The sequence below is a fragment of the Lepisosteus platostomus genome, chromosome 19 (genome assembly GCF_059453375.1).
Source record: "Lepisosteus platostomus isolate fLepPlt1 chromosome 19, fLepPlt1.hap1, whole genome shotgun sequence".
Lineage (NCBI taxonomy): Eukaryota > Metazoa > Chordata > Actinopteri > Semionotiformes > Lepisosteidae > Lepisosteus > Lepisosteus platostomus.
The window spans coordinates 19,274,644-19,289,674 of NC_142629.1; the positions used below are offsets into that span (position 1 = coordinate 19,274,644).

The window sequence follows — 15,031 nt, forward strand, 5'->3', positions numbered from 1 at the left end:
GTTAGAATTATTTAGTCGTTTTTTTTGTTCTGTACTTACATCTAAGGAGTTGGTAAACTTTTATGGACAGGTTAAGATTTTTTTTAAAATTTGTAATGGCATTATTGTTGTTAACTTTGCCTTCGGTTTCTAATCGTAAAATGGAAGTGGGCTTAAAGAGTTTGTTGCCAATTTCTTTTTGCCAAAATACTCATTGAGAGAGAACATAATTTAACACTCTGCCACTGATGTACTATTCACTACATGTTTTCCAAATGATAATTTTGTTCTGTTGAGCAATGCATGATACATCATATCCTGATGTCCTGTTATGTTAAGGTAGTGAATACTTTGGACTTATAATATACTTAGAACAACACGTTGATAACAAACACAATAAACTATTTTGATATTTGTTCTTGAAATACAGTACTTAACATTTCAACCGTGATTAGTTGCATTAGTATTAGTGGCTTAACTCTATGAAAATAATTTTCTTTTTCTGTAGTCAGAAGCTGGTGAATGGAAACCAGAAAAGGTAAAACGTAATGCATGCTGTGTGAAACTGTGTGGGGAGGAATCATCAGTTTCCAAAACAGACACAATGGTTCTGAAATATTATGTCCAATCAGCATTCTCCTGGCAGCAGCCTCTCGAGGGCAGCGAGGCAGTGCATTTTGTTAAATGTAATTCTGTCAATACAGAATTCTGCGGTTAGACAGATGGTTTAGGAATATGAAGTACAAGCCAGAATTGTACAGGACATAGCATAGACTTCACTTTTATATATGAACATTTATGTTCAGCTCCAAAAATTCAGAGATTGGACAAAGTACGTAGCGCAGTGATCTCTGTTCCTTAATTGGACAAGCAGTAGATATATTTACCTGGAATGTATCTGCTTCCTTAATCTAGAAAACACATGGGAGAGGATTTTGGAAACATGGAGAGCAAACAGAGCAAAGCTTTCTTTTAACAGGACTTGGGGATGTTGTCCATTTACATTGATATCATTTTGCTTTTCATATTAGCGGATGCTGATAAACCCATCTCTGGTGGGTTTTTTTAAATAGAAAGAAAGACTCTTATAAACTGTTTATGAACTCAAGTGGAACAAGATTAAGGTTCCTCCAGAATGTATTTTCTGTGATAAAACCTGAAAATAAAAGACTATGACCACTATATATTGCAGGAAGAGAATTGTGGAAAAAAAATAAAATACAAATTTGAAATGTAATAATTCTATCATTCTATAATTCTAGGAATTTGAATCAAATCTGTGGAGGTTTTTAACAATTCGACACTATAGATTTGTTTAATTACATGTTCTTAGCATATTTTTAAATATATTAAATGTCAGACTATTTAAGTTAATATGATTATCTATTGTATTGTTATCAATTATCAACAAAATCCTTTGTGTACAAGTGAATCAGATGGTATTCAACAGTGAGCCCGTTTCAGTGTCACCGGTGGTCATGCTTGTTTACATTAGCAAACAGAAACCCCTGGCAGGTTCAGGCCTCATGGGTATTTATACAGCTGACTCTGTAACAACAGCCAGTGCAATTCATTTTTTCAATGGGATGTCTCCAGTCTAAAAGCCTGGGATTTCCCAGTTAACTGTTGATCACACTTCTGTAACACAGGTCTCTTTTTACCCCTTTCTGCACTGGCCTCTACATTCATGGCATTCTGTAGCAGTACAGTATCAAACGTTTAATTTAAAAAAGAGAAGACACTTTGCACATTAAAGAGCAGCATGGGCTCAAAGCATAGAAATCTCCTAATAGTTGAATTTCACGATTCCTTTTATAATTAATGAGGAAAAAAAGTTTATAATTATTATAATCATGTTGTCATTTTTTAAATCTTTTACCACATTTCTTTCCCTTGTAATCAGGTGATTATTATTTGCAGCTTTTTCCCATTGTAGATTGGATCAGAAGCGTATTATGTAATGATGTAGAGTTTCGTATTTACAGAGGACGATTCAGCTAGTATATTTAAGAGTCAGCCATGAACCATACCTATGCTATTAAACAATTTAGGCTTTAATGGAAGCACAAAAATTCTATTTCTTTCATTCAGTAGTTATACTTTTTTTGCACAATGAGAGAAATCAGGTTGTTTTCAATAAAACAATCTCCTAGTTAAGCAAAATGCATTCTGGCTCTTAATGTTCTGTTCTTTCTATCGACCTGCATGACCAGGCCCATCCACGACTACCTCAACAACATGTTGAAAACAAGCCTTTGTTTACAACATGAGGGAAGATTGCATTCAGCCATTTGACTTATTTTTTCACATGCCGTAGCTACTTGTGTGCTGTAATGTGTGGGCGGTTGATCTGGGACTCGTGAGGTATTGTGCTTCGCTAACTTGACTTCCGTCTCCGCAGATCCCCAAAGACGAGCACATTCTGCGTTTCCTGCGGGCCCGGGACTTCAACATGGACAAGGCCCGAGAGATGCTGTGCCAGTCGCTCACGTGGCGGAAGCAGTTCCAGGTGGACTACATTTTGGAAACCTGGAGGCCCCCGGCCTTCCTCGAAGAGTACTACGCCGGGGGGTGGCACTTCCACGACCGCAATGGGCGCCCCTTGTACATCCTGCGCCTGGGGCAGATGGACACCAAGGGGCTGGTGAAGGCCATGGGAGAGGAGGCCCTGCTCAGGCATGTACGTGCGCGGCCGTCATGGCGATGACACAGCCCCTGCCTGAGCATCACTCCGTCCAACTGCTCTGGGCCGAGGACACACAAATCTCATCTCTGTGTCTTGCTGCGCAGGTGCTGTCAATCAATGAAGAAGGACAAAGAAGATGTGAAGAAAACACCAAAATATTTGGCAGGCCCATCACGTTAGTACATTTTCTATTGTTTCTTTTCAACTGCAGCAAAATCTTTGTTGAATTATACCAGCAGCGGGTGTTAGCTAATTAACCAAATTAATTTTGTATTAGCTTATCAAAAATTGTCCTAAGTATTTTATAGTATCAGAATGCTGCTGTTGTACAGCATTATAAACCCTCTGTACTTTGTACATAACTGCAAAGAGTTGTATGCAGTGCCTTGCAAAGGTTATGACTCGCCTTCTTTTTCTTGATGATTGTGCTTGAATGAATGTGCATGAATTTTCCCCTGACTTGCTTTAAAAGCTCCTTAATCTTCCTGGTTCAGGCCTTGCTTGAAATTCACTGCCTGAACAAGTAACCTCACAGAGACAGATGTTTTTTATCTGAAATTATGAGAAGCAGACATTGCAGTACACACAGAGGCCTCTCAAATAATTGTGTGGCACTTACATGAATTTTGTGAGCGTGTGTGCGTGTCTGTGTGTGCCCTGCAATGGACTGGCGTCCCATCCAGGGTGTATCCTGCCTTGTGTCTGTTGCTTGGCAGGACAGGCTCCGGCTCCCCCACCACTCTGTATTGGGTGAACAGGTCAGACAATGGACAGATGGAAATATTAATTGCACTCTTGTGCAGAGGTTGAAATACATTTGCAAGGCACTGTATATGTGAAGTGATTTGTGATGGTAGTACTTTGCGCACTGCAGAATTGCACAGAGAAGAGTCATTAACTCGTTGAAAATGTAGTTAAGAGGACTGGGAGAGTTCATTTCAAGTTTTGTCTTAAAACATTTTCACAGTTTTACAATAAAACTGTATCCTGTTAAACTTAAAATTACCTTTATTGCAAATTTACACAGAATGAGATTTTCCTGCTGGTGAAAAAGGTAATTGGTGTCATTGACCTGATTAAGGGGAAGACTAACACTTTTTTGCTTACAGTCTCTTTATATTTTTTTTTAACTTTAGATCATGGACCTGCCTAGTCGATTTGGAAGGACTCAACATGAGACATCTGTGGAGACCAGGGGTTAAAGCTCTCCTGCGAATAATTGAAGTCGTAGAAGCCAATTACCCAGAAACTCTGGGAAGGCTTCTGATTGTCCGTGCACCTAGGGTGTTCCCTGTGCTGTGGACTCTGGTATGTACAGTACTGACAACTGCGGGCCTTGAACTTCTCCTTGAACTAGTGACGCAAGACCTAGCCCGTGGCCTGACAGTGACACTAGCCACAAAAGATTAGCATTTAGTGCATCAACCAGACAGAAGTTTCACTGATGCTTTGATCACCCGTGGTAAAATATTACATAAAATTAATACAAATATTGAGCATATAAATCCCGCTAGATAAAAAGTATTTGCATACAGAGCAGTTTACCTTGTAAGGTAGGGGTTGTGTTGTATTTGAGCTATTGCACATCTTGCTCAGGGTGATGTCACTTGGTTTACTTGTGCTGTATCTGTACACTGGTAATTCATCATTGCACTACTGTTTTTATAGAAGGATTTGCGAACATTTGTCCGTGCTTTCTTCTGGTTTCGCCTTGCAATATGTAATTGTTTTTAAAGTTGTCTTCATCCTTACTGTGGAGTCAAATTAACATTGCAGTATGGCCTACACAGTATTTAGAACATTGCATTGTAGTGTATAGTCTGTAAGAAACTGCTTAGTCACTGTTCAGATGCAGATATTGTCTCAGTGTTTCAAGGACAAACTCAGAAAAGGTTCAGAGTCAATACATTGTTTTGAAATATGTGATGATAATATGCCATTAATCCTCAATATCTATTTTTCTAATCTCTTTTTTTAGGTTAGTCCATTTATAAATGAGAACACCAGGCAGAAATTCCTCATCTACAGTGGTAATAACTACCATGGAGTGGGCGGACTGGTAGACTACATTGACAGAGAGATTATCCCAGACTTCCTTGGGGGAGACTGTCTGGTAAAATACTTAGATCATATTCATGAAAATAGACGATTTTCACATTTCCTAGGTTCGATGTTTCTTGATTCATAGGATTATGTAGTTGTTACAAACACTGTATTTTATACGTAGAATACAAGTAGCTTTTTTTTATTTTGACAAAACATACAGGATTCACTGCATTCAATTTGAAAAACATCTAAAGAAGGAAATTCTATTCTTCTTCAGTTGTACGGTATTTTATTTCAGTCCTTGCATTTTAATTAAATTATTAATTTTGTCCACAACACACTCTGAATTGAAAAGCAGAGAAGTAAAATGCACTTCATACAACTAATGTGAGCTTTAACTTTCCAGTGCAATGTCCCTGAAGGGGGCCTGGTTCCCAAATCGTTCTACCAAACAGAAGAGGAACTGGAGACCTCGGATCATATCAGACTGTGGGCAGAGACCATCTACCAGTCTGGAAACATTTTCAAAGGAGCGCCCCATGAAGTAACTAACCTTTATGAGTAGTGTAACCAAAAGCACATTAAGGCCTCATTCTCGTCCCTTTCCTGTTCGTTGGCTGTCAGTCACAGTTGGGATTGATTGTCTTCCATGAACCCAGACTGACTGTGACTGATAAGGCCAATATGGGATCCACACATACTGGGGAAAGCTGTGTCTTGGGAGATATCTAGTCATAGTCACGCAGTCCAGTCATGGTGAGCTGTCCTTGTGCTTGGTCAACACCCTTCTTTGGCCTGTGCAGTGCTGAAATACAAGATACAAGCCTTTATTTATAGACGACTGTCATGCACTACTAGCGCACGTCTAAGGAAGGAAATACTTCAGTCTGTCTTTAATGTTGTAGCACATGTTTTACCGACATGACTCCACTCATCTGTCTTGTGGACTAGGCATGAGTGGTCTAGCTTTCGGGTTTTCCAAGACCTCTCCGCTGATTCAGGCTTTCTTCCTCCTCTCGAGAGTAAGGCAGGAGACGGAACCTTCTCATGTGGAGCACAAACAGCTGAGACAACTGTCAGCATTCTTAAATGTTACCTAAAGGCTTATTTTTACAGAAGGTTTTAATGTACTAATGAATGCATCATTTAGTTTTACTGGGTCTATTTTCTGTGACTTTGAGAATGTATTCTTGTTGGAGCATTTGACCATGCTGCTTGCAGGCTTATTTATTATTGTATTCTGATTGTTCTGTACTATTGACAAATATATGTCCCTGATATAGTTCCTTTTGCTTCTAGATTGTTATTGAGATCCTGGAAGGCTCTTCAGTGATTACCTGGGACTTTGACATTCTCAAAGGAGACCTGGTGTTCAACATCTTTCATTCCAAGAGGTCCCCTCAGACAACCAGGAAAGACCCCCCTGTTTCGACACCAGGGGGCAACAGCGTGCAGCTGATTGAGAAGAGCTGGGTGCTGGGGGTGGACTACAGCATGGTGGAATCACCCCTCGTGTGTCGAGAAGGAGAAAGCATCCAGGTGACATTCAGTTATTTTCTAACATGCTCAGTCTGTTTTTATGGGTAAGGGGGCTTCATTTCACACGATGCATTGAAAACCGTTCGTTAGGAATTTAGCTGTAGATGGTGTCTGTTCCAAACACAGCTCATTGCGTAACTGCATTTGTTTTTTTTAATTTGTGTCTGGTGCTTCCTGATCCACAGTCAGATGTTCTACCACTGAGCTGTGGACCCATATTACACAAATCTCCACACATATTTGTTTTATCAAAGGTCCGTTTAACTTTATGTAGCAAAACACAACTGGCTTTCATATGAGCATGGAAGTGTCAGTCCAGTAATATTGAAGGCTTGAGTCACAGTTAATTACAACAATCAAGGCAGCTAATAAAAAATAACAAATTATAGTGCCCAGCATAACTACATCCTTAAATTCTGGCATTGCAGAACTTAATTATCTAGAGATCAAACCCATAATCTGCATGCAATACCAAAAGATCTCTATTTTGTTTGAAAACTGAAGACCAGCTATGGAAACAGAGTTGAAGTGGGAGAGTGGTAAAAATACACTCGACAGTGGAAAACTGAGTTCAAGCGTCTTTCAAGCACAAGCCCTAGTCTGAGCGTGTGTTAAGAAGACACTGTTTCCCAGGGTCTTTTGTAGTTGATTAAAAATGAATTTCACTCACTTTGGAACCAAGGTAGAAATTGTGACGATTAGGCAGGTGATAAAATGATGAGACCCGCTGTGGAACCGAGAGCTTGGATGGAAAGGAATTCAATTCGGTTTATTTTTATATAGCGCCTTTCATAACAAGGCTGCCCCCAGGCGCAAAGCAAGTGACCGTACATGTTGTGAATACAGAACAGGAAAGAGCAGAAGAAAGGAGCACCTGTGAGGGAAGCAGCTGTCCGTGTGTATGTGCTTGGGAGGCGAGCAGCAGTGTAACCTGGGCTCTGGTCACTGGTCTTAGGGCTCCCACGTCACGCGCTGGCCTGGGTTCTACATCCTCCAGTGGAAGATGAAGGGACCCCCCCTGGGGTCGGCCACCACCCTGCCCAGCGTGGATGACGTCCTGGCCACCTTGCAGGTCTCTTCCCACAAGTGTAAAGTCATGTACTACACTGAAGTGCTGGCCTCGGAGGACTTCAGGTACGCCCGCGACGGCCTTGCTCTGGGACTGCTCGGGCCAGTTATCGGCTTCTTTAGTAAAGAGAAACTTTAATCGATCGCAGGTACTGTGTTCGGGCCGCTTAGATCTCTGGCAACAAATTATGTGTAATACATTGTATTTTTTGTGACAGCTCAATGCCTTTTTAAAGTTTTAGATGTAACATCACAAATTGTGTACATACCATTATTACATATTTAAATACAAAATGTATAAATGTACAGCACTGCTTGAAAAAACAAACTCAAGCCACTACAGTGTAGGTTTACCATATACCAGGAGACGGAAGAGAGCCGTGGCTTTGCAATGCTTGTGTTTGTTCTCTCTCCAGAGGGTCGATGTCCAGCCTCGAATCCTGTCACAGTGGTTTCTCCCAGCTGAGCGCAGGCACGTCCTCCTCCAGCCAGTCCCAGAGCAGCTCGCTCATTTCCAGATAAGGAGGGACCTTTCCTCTGGGAGCAGAGCACTGACTGCTAACAATGTGAGCCATAAACGATTCTTACACGAAGGGCTAGATCAGGAGGAAACAGTCACTTTATGGAACAGTTCATACATGCTTAGCTTGCATTTGAGCTCAGTTTAGCGACGATGCACTGATTCGTTTTTTAACTCAAAGACATGAAGTTCGATTTGTAATTCATGATTACAGTTAGAGGTCAGAATTTTCCCCATCACCAATTGCTAGAGATTCCTATCATTATAGAGTGAGTGATTTCAGGAAGTTGAAAAGTGCTCTCCTTGCATATTTTACAAGGCCATTTCTTGGCTGATTTACAGGAAAAAACAATTCTGTGCATGGATTACCCATAATGAACAAAACATTACAAAAGCAGCAGAGGATTTTTTTTACCATATTCAACTTTAATGTTTCATTTGTTTTAAAACGAAACTGACATTTCGTATTCATTAACAAGAGCACACTCTACAATATATTGTTAAATGCAGTTCTTACATGCATGTACCAATGAAACTATAGGAATGCTAAAAGATGTAAAAAAAAAAACTTTGACAGCTCTCAAATCAACTGCACAAATTGTTGTTCTTGTCTGTGCAATCCTAAACAAGCACAGAGTTATTTATACAGAAGATAAAAGATCTCACAATGCATCTTGAGCAACTTAAAGCCATATTAGATTTACTGTGTAGTTCAGGAATATAGAACGTAGCTGAAAGTGAGATAGAACTTTGACATAGCAGACTTAATTATTAAAGGGCTTTTTATATCAGCAATATTGTTCTTGATGGAGTACACAGAATGCACTAATGTTTTTGTAAATTGACAGATTGTTTCTGACTTACTGCCTTAAATATCTAAAGCATGATTTAAAGCTGTTCAGAAATACCTAAAAGCTAGTTAAAATTAACTCCTCATCAAATCCAACTTGAGAGTTTGAACTTGAATAAACAGTACCCTCCAGAATTATTGGCACCCTTGGTAAAGATGAGCAAAAAAGGCTACAAATAAATGTCAGTGTTGTTTATCAGCTTGATTTTACACTGAAAATATGAGAGAAATCTAACCTTTCAGTGAGGTAAAATATATTCAAAGAAAAAAGAAATCCTTATAAAAAATAAACATTTTTCCTCAAAAACACAGGTGTCACAATTATTGTCACCCCTAGAAATTCCTATGAACAAAATCTAATTGACATATATTCCCATTCATATTTGACCTTTTTTAAGCACACCTGAGTCTTTAGGAACTCTTAAGTGGTCATCCATGACTTCCTGTTTCCCTGGGGTTTAAATATGAGGTGACACACAGGGCAAACACCCTTAGTCATCCAACATGGGGAAGACAAAAGAATACAAAAATGAAATGAGACAAAAGTTTGTTGACCTTCATAAATCAGGCGATGGCTATAAAAAAATAGCTTCACACGTGAAAATACCCATCTCCACTATTAGGACAATAATTTAGAAGTTTCAAACGACTGGAGCTGTGATGAACGTGCCTGGAAGAGGACACAAGGGTATTTTTCCCCCACACCCAGTGAGGAAGATGGTTCGAGAGGCAAAACTTTCTCCAAGGATCACAGTTGGACAATTGCAGGAGTTTGTTGCATCCTGGTGTCACCAAGTCTCGGAAACTACAATTAGACGCCACCTCCGTTTGGAAGGCTTGCCAGAAGATAGCTTCTGCTGTCGTCAAACCACTAACGTAAGCGCCTGGAGTTCACGAAACATCACTGGAACTTTGATTGGAACTGGGTTCTATGGTCAGATGAGCCAAAAATAGAGCTTTTTGGCAACAAACACCAGAGGTGGGTTTGGCATAAAAAGTCAAGGTCATGCAGAAAAGAACCTGATCCCCACTGTGAAGTGTGGTGGTGGATCTGTGATGTTGTGGGGCTGTTTTTCTTCCAAAGGCCCTGGGAATCTTGTTAGGATACATGGCATCATGGTCTCCATCAAATACCAGGAGATTTCAGAATCGAAACCTGGCTGCCTCTGCCAGGAGGCTAAGACTGGGTCGCGGTTGGATCTTGCAGCAGGACAATGATCCAAAGCATACCTCCAAATCCACGCCAATGGTTCACTGACCACGGAATCAAGCTTTTGCAGTGGCCAGCCCAGTCCCCTGCCCTACACCCCATTGAAAACCTGTGGGCTGAGCTGAAGAGGAGAGTCCACACGTGAGGACCAAGGGCTCTGAAGGATCGGGAGAGATTTTGTATGGAGGAATGGTCTCAGATCCCCATTTTTTCCCCACCTCCTCCAGCATTATAAGTGAGGACTCAGTGCTGTTATCTTGGCAAATGCAAGGGTGCCAATAATTGTGACAACAGTTTGAGAAATTTAAGGAATTTTTTTTTTTGAATGACTTTAGCCCAACAAAAGGATAGATTCCTCTCATGTTTCCAGGGTAAGAGCAAGCCCATAAACATACTTTTTCAGAGCCTTTTTGTTGCTCATCTTTAGCAAGAGTGCCAATAATTCTGGAGGGCACTGGCTAACATGACTACTGGTCAACAGTATGGGTACATTGACAAGGGCAATTTCAGTGAAAATATTTTTTAAAACTACCTTTCCAAACGTAAACCATCACTTATTTTAAAATAACATTGAAGAAATGAATACTGAAAGATTTCCAGTGATGTGTATTGAATATGTTAAGGACAGGGTAACTGATGTGAAACTCAGTCTAAGCTTTTCTTTTTAAACTGTATGCTAATGAATTTGAAACTATTTTATATTATATAATAGAGTACAACACTAGCACATTGAGCACTGTTTTAAGACAAAGGCATTCAAAACTTTTAAAAATAAACTAGTTATTTATTCTTAAGAACATATAGAGAGTATTTACAACTGTAAAAAAAATAAAAATTTCTATCATTAAAACTGTCTGCATTTTATTTCCTAGAGATATTTAATGAAATTGCAAAGCCAGTTATTTCACTACACTATCACAGCTCACCTTTCTGAGCAATTCTTGCCAAATAATTGGATTTCTGCAAAGAAAGTGCTGGATATAGATGCCAAGGAATATTATAAACTACTAGAAAAAAAAAAGTGTAATTGCCCTTCATACTAAAAAAAGGTTAATACTTGAAAACCTTGGCGTTAAAATGAAGATCAGCCATCATTGTTAATAATGAAGCTCCACAGCCTACATCTGAAGCAAACTAAAGACAGACCATTTTTCTGTGGTCTCCTGTGCCCCTTCCATGTGTTGTATCTCAGGTAGGAATTTACTGGACCCACTTATTCCAGTTGGGTTCAGAGGGGAACACTCTGCCCAGTCGCAAGCAGCAGTCCACCGAGGGCTCGTAAAAGATACTGGTGGTGCTGGGCTGCAGCTGCTCCTTGTTACTCAGGTAACAAAAAAAAAAAAACTAATGTAAGGAGGAAGGGTAACTGTGCAATGTACCAGACCGCAATTAAACCTAAATTACTAAAAGATGTACTCTAGTCACTGCAGGTTGGAGGCTACCGGGCAAGCTTATAGTAAGATTGCAGGGCACTTCCTGAATTCATGCCAGTTAAGCTACTCCACACCTTTGAAGAAGAAAGCCAGCCTGCAGCAGCTGCTGCTGCACCTAGGGTGGAACAGGCCCATTCCAGCCAGTGGACCCTGTCATCTCCCAGCTTGGCACCTTGGTTGCTGTACTGTAGCAGCACTGACAAACCTGTCCATACTAGTGTTCTTCTGCAGCTGCACCTCTCAAGATATTCAATCTGTGCACTACAGGTGTGACAACTGCAGAACCCAAGCTCCTTGGGTCTAACCAGTACATATCTCCAACTTTCCCAGTATTCAGGTTAAGACATCCAGTTTTCCTCCAGGTAACAATTGCCTGAGAAATGCTGCCGATGAAGGTACTGTTAGCAATTACCGTCATCCCACAGATCAATAAAGCATTGAAGATGATCCAGTGGGACCACAGGAGAACAGTTCAAAGTTAATTGCTGTACACGAGACTTCCAGTGACACCTTGACTTTATTGTACAGACATGATACAGATGTTACAAGAGCAGGCTCAAGGACATGACAAGGTCAGGAGCCCCATACAAACCACAGATCTTGGTTCCACATCACAGCTGCAGTGCTGAGGATCTCCCCTTCCTGTTGGCAGAAGAAAAGAGGGGGGGACCAAGAGCACACCTCTTGTGACCATACCAGGTCAATAACACTCATACCCAGGCCAGTCACACATTGGACTCCCACGCTAGGGAAACATGAGCCTTCATCAAGATGACCACACCACTCAGACTTGTCCATTGGAGATACTGCTGTGAGTAACACAAAACTGAACAAAAGGACAGGTTTGTTAGGCTGATGCTTCATTTTCGATTCATTTCAACAGCTGAGTCAAGTACCACAGTGCCCTACCTGTATTTCAGTGGGGGGGGGGGGGGGAAATCTCTTCTCACTGGTTGTTTAGCAGGGTTTCTGTGTCCTAAAGAAATGGAACTGGGCTCTCCCTGGTATACAGCATTCCTTGTGCCCTGTCCCTTGGAATGGGGATCTGGTGACAAGGAACAGATTCCACAACAGCATGCTGCCAAGATACATCAATGCAAGGTACTGTAAAAACCCATGAAGACTCAATTGTGCAGAGTGTCAGTCCTGTGCTGAAGGACCCAATGCCTCCAGAGGCAGTTCAGCCAGCTCACCCTCATCTAGAGCAAGTCTGGATGATACAGAGATCCTCAGTGATGTTGACAAACTCAGCTTGTTTTTGTATGCAACACCCTGAACACTACATTCAACAACACTGACCAGGAGGACTACAATAGCAGTTTACTCCACAGCTTCAGCTCACCCATGAGCACACACGCACACCATCCCAGCATATGTAGCTCCCCCTACTGGACAGCATCACTTACTGCATTTCCAAGCCACAGCCCAGCTTGATTTTCCAAACTGCTCTCATCTTGCTCTCATCTTGCTCTCATCTTGCTCTCATCTTGCTCTCATCTTGCTCTCATCTTGCTCTCATCTTGCTCTCATCTTGCTCTCATCTTGCTCTCCAATTCAAAGCACAATTTGAATGCATTCCTCCCAGACTTCACTTTTATAAGCCTCTTCATTAATTACAGGGGCTGGGCTAATTCCAGGGGAACCTATCCCAAAGGCCCTAAATCCTCATGTGGAATGCCCAGGTGTGTACAGCTCAATAACGCACACCTGCTTCCAGATCCCTGCCTGCTCAGAAGCCATCTTGGCTCAGAGAAACACCACAGCCTGGGCTTGAGCCAAAATGTGAGGTTTTTAACATGTGCTCTTTCTAAACCTGTTAGCATACCATGATCTATTTCAGAAATAGATTAAGAGAGAAAGATAATGATTTGATTATCTTTTATACAGTATATACTCCATCATACATCTACAGATTTGTAATTTTAACTCTTACATCACTTCAGCACCTAATATTATTTCTCTTCCTGTCAGTACATTTGTCAATGCCTGCTATGATGGAATGGTGTTCTCAGTTGATGACAGCACTGCTGACTCTCTCAAAGGAGATCTGCTTGCTTTTCCCAGTTGCTTGTTGTTGCGAAAATCCCTTTGTCCTTTGCTGCCTTTACCACACCCTCTCCTGACCTGACAGTGGGTACAATAAGGGCCCTGGGTAAGCTGATCTGATCTCCTCTTTGCCATCTCTAGTTCAGCTCCCGGCTGTGTCAGTATCTGTTCATGTTGCCACCTAAATCTCCCATCTGACAGACCTGCTTGACAGAAGGAGAGCTCATTCTCTAGACTTGCTGGCCTTACACACTGTGTGAAATTTGGACTTTCTACCAGCCCCTATGTATGGAGGCTGGTTACTGTGGGCAGAACTTCATTAATTGACCAAAGAAGAAATTTGATCCTTTGTTCTTCCATGTTCCCGATGTCGAGCCTGGTCAGTGATAGCTTCCTTATATCTTTCCTGCATATCCAGTTGCCCTGCTTCTTCATTTTCACTGCTCTAACTTGCTGGCTCTCCTCATCCTTCCTCGCCTTCCTCTGCTCCATGACCTGTCGTTTTTTGGGTCAGGGGTTATACACCGCTGGCCCAGCCTACCCTGGCCCACTGACCCCACTATATCACTGTGATGCAGCCTTTACTCCAACTCCTTCAGTAGCACACTGGCTGTACTCTTGAAACCAGTTCTGATCACCTTAGTTGCTTTAAACTCTTCTAACACCGATCACATCGTTTGCTGTAATTTGATAACTGTGCTGTAGAGCCCAAATGAGCAAAAGCTCTTTGGAATACTCATCCATTATCTGAGAAAGATATTGATTTTCCTCTCCAGCGTCTCCATGATTGACAAAGCCACCTCATTGACCAGCAGAGGTCAATGGAGTCTACGAAGAACTCTATGATAATGCCAGGCCTTAAACTTGCCAGGAAGACCACTGCTTTCCAGAGATGTCATCCAAATATCAGCATGTATAAGCATTTTCTTCACACCTTGCTTATTGTTGATGTCATCTCTGTAACCCAAGCTCTTCACTAGTTCTTGCCCACAGTGGGGATGGTATCTTCTTAAACCGGAGTCTCTTCTGAACTTCTGAAACTTCTGAATTTAGCATTAATTTGCATGAGCTAGGTCTAACCATAGGAATGCAAGGTCTGCTTGATTTGGTTTTGCACTTCCTTGCTCTTATAAACGATGCTAGCATGTTCCAGGCAGTCAGACACTCCTGAAACATCACCCATTTGAACAGATCTATCAATAGAATTGTTGTTCATAATCAGCCTAGTTAGCCTACTTGCCAAAATTGTGAAACAAATTCCACCTGCATTAAGAAGTGGAATGTTTTTGAAGTGCTTGTGGTTTGTTGAGTTCTGCTCTTTTGGTATGAAGCACATGTGTTGTCATATGGGGTGTGTTTGGCAGGGAGGTGGAGCTCTCAACAGAGAACTGCACATTACTATGTGACCACAGCTGAAGAGCATCTGGAACCTCAGGAGATTCAGCTGGAGGCGTGATTATTAGATCAGGCTGAAAACGTCCCTGGGAGAGTTGAAGCAGGATGTCAGAGGAGCAGGGAGGCTCCTGGAGAGATTGAGAAGTGTCATTGAGGTGCAGCAAGGTCTGGAGGAGTAGCAGCCTCGGTTGCTGTCGTGTTGGCCTGCCAGTAAGGCAAAGAAGGCGATAGAGCAGCTCTGGTCAAACTGGATTGATCG

At 41.5% G+C, this 15,031-nt stretch overlaps 1 protein-coding gene across 8 annotated transcripts in view; it reads left to right on the forward strand.

Annotated features, from left to right (window-relative positions):
• The window catches only part of LOC148645356 (SEC14-like protein 5), a 37,022-nt gene extending 24,781 nt beyond the window's left edge, over window positions 1-12,241 (forward strand). For 4 of the 8 annotated variants that reach the window (XM_088612517.1, XM_088612516.1, XM_088612519.1 and 1 more), the window contains exons 9-17: window positions 488-517; window positions 2,381-2,659; window positions 2,770-2,840; window positions 3,802-3,973; window positions 4,644-4,778; window positions 5,118-5,255; window positions 6,011-6,250; window positions 7,206-7,384; window positions 7,735-10,674. In XM_088612517.1, coding sequence (XP_088468643.1) covers window positions 488-517; window positions 2,381-2,659; window positions 2,770-2,840; window positions 3,802-3,973; window positions 4,644-4,778; window positions 5,118-5,255; window positions 6,011-6,250; window positions 7,206-7,384; window positions 7,735-7,840 — 1,350 coding nt within the window. In that variant the 3' untranslated portion in view covers window positions 7,841-10,674. Of the gene's footprint in view, window positions 1-487; window positions 518-2,380; window positions 2,660-2,769; window positions 2,841-3,801; window positions 3,974-4,643; window positions 4,779-5,117; window positions 5,256-6,010; window positions 6,251-7,205; window positions 7,385-7,734; window positions 10,675-11,090; window positions 11,225-11,756 lie in introns of those variants that run through there. The other 4 variants (XM_088612520.1, XM_088612521.1, XR_015928345.1 and 1 more) reach the window with 3 other exon arrangements.
• Window positions 12,242-15,031: the final 2,790 nt, after the last annotated feature.